The sequence below is a fragment of the Urocitellus parryii genome, chromosome 3 (genome assembly GCF_045843805.1).
Source record: "Urocitellus parryii isolate mUroPar1 chromosome 3, mUroPar1.hap1, whole genome shotgun sequence".
Lineage (NCBI taxonomy): Eukaryota > Metazoa > Chordata > Mammalia > Rodentia > Sciuridae > Urocitellus > Urocitellus parryii.
Genome location: NC_135533.1, coordinates 88,857,265 through 88,863,495, shown reverse-complemented (window position 1 = coordinate 88,863,495; position 6,231 = coordinate 88,857,265). Strand labels below are relative to the sequence as shown.

The 6,231-nt window shown below is 42.7% G+C and overlaps 1 protein-coding gene across 1 annotated transcript in view; it reads right to left on the bottom strand.

The window, feature by feature from the left end:
* Positions 1–218: 218 nt before the first annotated feature.
* Itprid1 (ITPR interacting domain containing 1) overlaps positions 219–6,231 on the bottom strand; it is an 85,690-nt gene continuing 79,677 nt past the window's right edge. The window contains exons 12-14 of the mRNA XM_026401572.2: positions 5,824–5,935; positions 5,272–5,416; positions 219–307 (exon numbers count right to left, since the gene is read on the bottom strand). Coding sequence (XP_026257357.2) covers positions 219–307; positions 5,272–5,416; positions 5,824–5,935 — 346 coding nt within the window. The remainder of the gene's footprint in view (positions 308–5,271; positions 5,417–5,823; positions 5,936–6,231) is intronic.

Sequence of the window (6,231 nt, the reverse complement as noted above, 5' to 3'; positions counted from 1 at the left end):
TCTATAATCCCTGCAATTGTAGCTGCCATTTGTTGTTCAAATTAGGCATGCAACCCACTTGAAAACACTCTGAAAGTTTGTCTTTTCCAAGGGAAATAGCTTGTCTCCTTTAACTTCTTCACAAATGGCCTATTTTATTGACTTATGTTATACCAAAGACACCAACTACTTCCTCAATAAAGAAGCAACAATTATAGCAGGCCAGATTCTTATGCCAGTCAAAAGTCTTTTGATTTTATTTTTCCACTTGAGAAAAAATATTTCCTTTTAAGGAAATAAAAAGGCTCCATCTCTTTGGACAAAAGTTTACATGTAAGAGAATATCTGTAAAATCAACCAAATCTAATGGGCCACTTTTCTGAGGAATGTTTTTCTATGGGCTAAAAAATGGATTTCTTTACTGAAATCTACAAGGTCTACACATACGCTTTGGTTCAGAAGAGCCTTCAGGGTTTCATCTTTGTGTCTCAATCATGCAACTTGGGTCTTTACTCATGCATAACGAGATCAAGGAAAATGTGTGACTTGCATTCCAAGGGCTGTTTCTCAGATCAACCTCTCTATTCACAGCTATAGGACTTGAACACTGAAATGTGGAACCCAGATGGAATAAATTAAATCAGGGAAAGACCCTGAAACTTTGAGGTAGAATAAGCCAAATTGTTCCCTGGCCAGTTCTAAACTGAAAACCATTAGATAGTGTCATTTTACTTTTTATTTCTTTTTAATTGAAAGGAAATCATGCCAATTTCAGTAAAAGAGTTCCTGTTATTCACTTTCTGCTAGTATTTATTGAAATCTTCTTCTTTATTTTCATATATGTGGTCTGGGTTTTTCTTGTAGAATCAACTTGAACATGATTAACATCAAAGAGAAAAAGAGAGTCCAGGACTTTGGGACTTGGTGAGAGAATAGTAAGATATCCCATGCAGGGACAGAAAAGAGACTCTGGCCACTTTTTTTGTGGGAGAGGAGCAGATAATAGCAAGCTGAAATTGGGCAGGATGAGAGGTTCAAAAAGATTGTTGTGATAGAAGATGTCTCCTGGAATAAAAGCAGCTCTGAACCTCTTTGAATGCAAGAGAGGTTATATGTGATTAGATTTCATGCAATATTTTTCAAACTTTTCTAAGCCATAAGTATTTTTTTTTTAAAAAAATACCTGCTTCAGCCCACTAGGTAGTGCAGACACAAGCAGGGACACTGTGTTTAAGTTGGGCCCATTGGTGAGCTTTATATAAGCCCTTAGGCCTGGCAGAACCATCATGATACGCCATTGGTTTAGCAAACCAGAGTGTGAACTCAACCCCTTACTAGTTGCTGGACCTTAGACAATATAGTCTCTCTCTCTCTCTCTCTCTCTCTCTCTCTCTCTCTCTCTCTCTCTCTTTCTCTCTCTGTGTGTGTGTGTGTGTGTGTGTGTGTGTGTGTGTATATGTAGATGAATTCCTACCTCTCAGGATTATTGTGAAGATAAGTGCTAAGGCACATGAAGTGCTTAGCTCAATACCTGGCCTATAGGCAGATATTCAATAAATGGCATGCACTCTCCTTACTATCAGTATCTTCCTAATCATTAACAGTAGGGTTTACTGACCCTAATCACATTCCAGGCTTTGTCTAAAGGGCTAGTGTGCATTGCTTCTGTTAATTTACACATGATGCCCCTGGGGCTTAGGGAGATGAAATAGTTTATCCAGAATACATAGTGAGTAGTGGAGTTGAATTTAACTCATTGTGTCCCAGCATTCCATAGAGGGGGTCTTCTACATGGGACTCTGAGCCACAATAGGTTAAGCCTGAAATCTTGAATTTAACACCAGAGCTCAGTTGCTTCTTATTAATATGTTTTAGGACTCTGTTTACCTTTTGTAGGTCTGTCACTCCATCTCTGAACTCTTTCTTAGTGTACTCTTAGTTTTCTACAAAGAAACAGAGCCAGGCAAAGGTAAGAGGAGATTTATTATGTGAACCAGGAAAGCTGGTGGTGTCATGCAGTCTGCATCCAAAGGCCTGAGAATGAGAGGTGGGATTGGGAAGCAGCACTGCTAACCAGTTCATGGTGCATGGAAGATGGCAAAGGCTCTGGCCTTTCTACATCTCAGTTTCTCTTTGTGATCTTTGTTGGAGAGTTAGAAGAATAAACTAGGAAACACCATGGAATATTTAGAGGTCTTTGGGGATTCCATATGCTAACTGTCACTTGGAAACAATGGGTCTCTTTTACTCCTCCATCATATCTGAAGTCATCTGCCTGATTGTCAGGAATAACCACAAACAAATCCATTTTTAAAACCCAAACTTAGCTTCTACTATAGCCTAAAATAGTGCTTCTTCTGTATTCAGATCATTTTCCTCACTCCCTCCTGAGACTGTTAATTTATTTCCATCTCCCTCATTCATCAGGCGTTTGTTAATATTCTTTGTGTGTAAGGTACTTTGCTCGCAGAGTGCTTTTCGACAGAAGGAAGCTGGCATTTGTTGAGTTCTCGTGCACTCAACATAACAGCCATCATACACTGAGCATTTACTATGTGACTGGTACTGGATGAATTGCTGCTAAACCTGGTTTACTGCATTTATTCTGTCCAACCACCTGGCGTGGTTTTTCTTATTCTTATTTTACAGAGGAAGAAGTGAGGGAAAAGATAGCAAGTGGCCAAAGTCCTATGTGGTAAAAAGAAGCCTTAACTTTCATCCTGATAGTTTCTCTTAAACACAAGGGTAAAGGGTGCTATACAGCCCTTAAGTAGCTTTTGGTTTAGTGGGGAGGATGCATCCTATGCAGATAATGATAACTCAAGGTAATAGGTTTTAAGGGTCTTAATAAAGGTGCAAAGTGATAAAGGAGTTCCAAAACATAGGGATCCCTTCAACCAGAGATCATCAAAGAAATCCTGTGCTATGTATGGGTGAGGTCGAGCCCAAGACTTACTGGAGAGATGCAGTCTTCCCTTTATCTGCAATGGATTGGTTCTGGGTTCCTCAAGGATGCCAAAATCATAGAGGCTCAAATCCCTTCTATAAATTGGTATAGTATTTGCACAGAACCTACATATCCTTCCACATACTTAAAATCATCTCTAGATTACTTACAATACCTAGTATAATGTAAATGCTAGGTAAACAGTTGTTATGCTATTTAGAGAATATTGATGAGAAAAAGTCTCTACATGTTGAGACAGATGCATTTTTTTTTCTGAATATTGTTGAGCCCTGGTTGGTTGAATCCATGGATGGAGAGCCTGTAGATATGGAGATCAGACTGTAGTTTGTATAGATTATCAAGGGAGCAGGCATGTACGGGGTGGTTTGGTGGAATAGCATTTAAGATTCATATGAAGGCCGAGTAGGATCTGAGACTGTAAAGCTATGGTGGTCAGGTTAGGGAGGGCCCAGAGCCAGGTATTTCTCTTCAGCAGGAGTTATGGGGAAGAAGCAGGCAGAGATCACAGGCAAACTCAAAGTGTCCTGGAAAATGGAGGCCTAAAGCCTGATCCAGGTGAAGATTTGAAGAAGTTCAGAAAGAAAAGCCATTTGGTAGGTACAAATGCAATTGTGACTAGAGGTAGAGCCAGAATGCAGGAACCCAAAAGAGGGACATGGCACAGGGAGGTGATACAATGGGAGACAAGAGCAGAGGCTTGTTGCTTCTGGGGCAAAGACACATTTTGGTGGAAGACGGCGCAGGTGGGGGTGATATGATCTAGTGATTTCTCTTCACTTCTCTGGGATATCCTAAAAGTACTTCCTGGTACTCACCTTAATCAAGGAAATATGGCCCAAGTGGTGCCTGAGGGGGACCAACCAGGCAGAGGCCAGTGTGGTTCAGGGAGAAAGAAGCTAGGGTTACATAGAAGGCCACTGCCTTGTGCTGTCACCAGGTTCTGAAGGGACTTCTGGAGACCACGTTGTGGTGGGAAACTCAGCAATAACATGGTGACAGATTCTGAGGTAACAGGGACAAAGACATGAGAAGATAAGGCAAAATGGTGGCTTAGAGTCTGTGTGGCAGGGAAATAGAAGATGCTGGATTGGGATTTCGGAGACAGGTAGGAACTGGGGGCATGGAGGACTGCAGAGGGGACGTGTATATGGAGGGGAGCGGTATGAAGGGAAAAGGAGAATTAAGGAGAGGATGGGAGCTTCCACATTCTGAGGAAGTACAGTCAGTGGAGGAATCAAGGAGGGAAGTTGGGAATAAAAAGTCAAAGAGTTTCCAAAATGCAAGAAGGATGAGGAGTGGAAGCAGGTGGTGAGGCTGGTTCTGGCGATGGCCAGTTTCAAAACAGTGTCCTAATTCCTTTGCTAGAGGGTGACCTCTGCCTGTCCATTCTCTTCTACAAATTATAAACTTCCCCCAGGGCATTATTTTTCCATGACATGTTCCTTGCCCATTCTATTCTCCCTGTATTCCCCATTCCACAGAGAGTCAGTGTCTCTGGAACAAGTTAATGTCAAACACTTCTCACTCCACGTCACCCTCTGCCACATTACACACAGGCTTCTCCACCATATTGTCAGTACTGAAATTAGCTCACTGAGTTGTCCGTGGTTGTTGTTTGCAATCTTCACCTGACTCATGCAATGTAGTCATTCTGTCTTGCTCCTGGCTGCCTCTTGCACAAAGGATCCCTGGCACACTGTACGTGCTTCATCTGCACTCCATTGGCTGACTGACTCAGGCCCTTTGGATGCCCTGGTACTTCTGCCTTCTGGATTCTCTTTCCCTCACCTTTGTCACTTCCCCAACCAGGCCTTTGAACACCTAATCTGAATCAGACTCTCCAATGTGTCCTCTTTCTTAAAATCTGGTAATTTTCTTCAAAGCACTTACCCAGCTTTTAATGACGAATGCATGTGTGTGTTTATATTCTCTCTCCCCCATCAGGCAGTAAGGTCTAGCAGGGCAAAGACTGTACACCACTTGGTTACCACTGTATAGCCTGGGTCAGGTACATAGTAGGTGATTAATTACTCCATAATCAATGAGTACGTAGTATTCCAAATTGCTTTGAGTTTAATCATAGAGCAGAATATGAAAACAAACAAACAAAGATATAGGTGATGAAGGGTTGGGAGACAATTCTGGAGGGGAAATTTAGATCTCCTTGCTACAGCTGTTGTGAGCTCTTACATTGTACACCAAATCCACTTGGAACTAGAGGAAGGTATTCGTATCTTTTTCTCCCTCCTCTGGAGCTGGTGATGGGGGAGACATCTCGGTTCTGGTCTCCTTGGCTGATAAATCAAGGGCAGCCAACTGGACCACACCTGAGCAGGGAGGCTGCTGGCCATCGTCCATGGCTGTGTGGGTGTTAGCACTTGAAGTCTGGCTACTGTTTTCTTCTGTCCAGTTTTGCTGCTGCAGGTGTGTATAGTGTTCAGGAGGCTCCGCCGTGAGAAACTCCAGCTGCTGAAGGGAAACAAGAATAAAAAGAGTGGACAACGTATAGTATTTGTACCAAATAGCTCACTCACTCGGGAGAGAGGCATTTATGAGGTATAAATTCTCTAGAATGGGCCAGCAGCACATTATGGTAGTACTTAGTTTCGATTGGCTCAAGAGTAAGTTGCACCATGTCCGTGATTCTTGTTCTTAATTGGAAAATGGGTGATAGCACTCCCCTCTTATTTATGGGGCAGGGGGGATGCTGAAGATGGCAGTTAGGGGAACTGAGTTCCCAAGGTACTTTGTTCCTGAAATGAGGTGTGGGCACATGATTCTGGAATCTGAAATGATGGCAAAATCGGGTTCTCAATGAATGCCCTCCTCCTCTGGCAGGTTGGACACAGTCACACTCTGCCCCCATTGCTCCATACCAATAGAAGTCCTTCTCTGATTTGCTGAGCCCGGTCTCCTAACTGAAACTCCAGCTCTTCCACTTGCTGCCTCAGGGCCTCACGCAAAGTTTGAAGTTGTTCAGCCTCTTCCCTGCAGATAAATAACAGAAAATAACCAAATTTAATGATCACCTCTAAGGGCAGTCTTACATTGTCCCTCTCAAAATGTTGGTCCTGTCTTGGAAATTTCTTTTTTTGGCAGGGTATATGGGATTGAACTCAAGGGCGTCTGACCACTGAGCCATACCCCCAGCCCTATTTTGTTTTTTTTTTATTTAGAGACAGGGTCTCACTGAGTTGCTTAGCACTTAGCTTTTGCTGAGGCTGTCTTTGAACTTGGGATCCTCCTATCTCAGCCTCCTGAGCTGGGATTACAGATTATAGGCA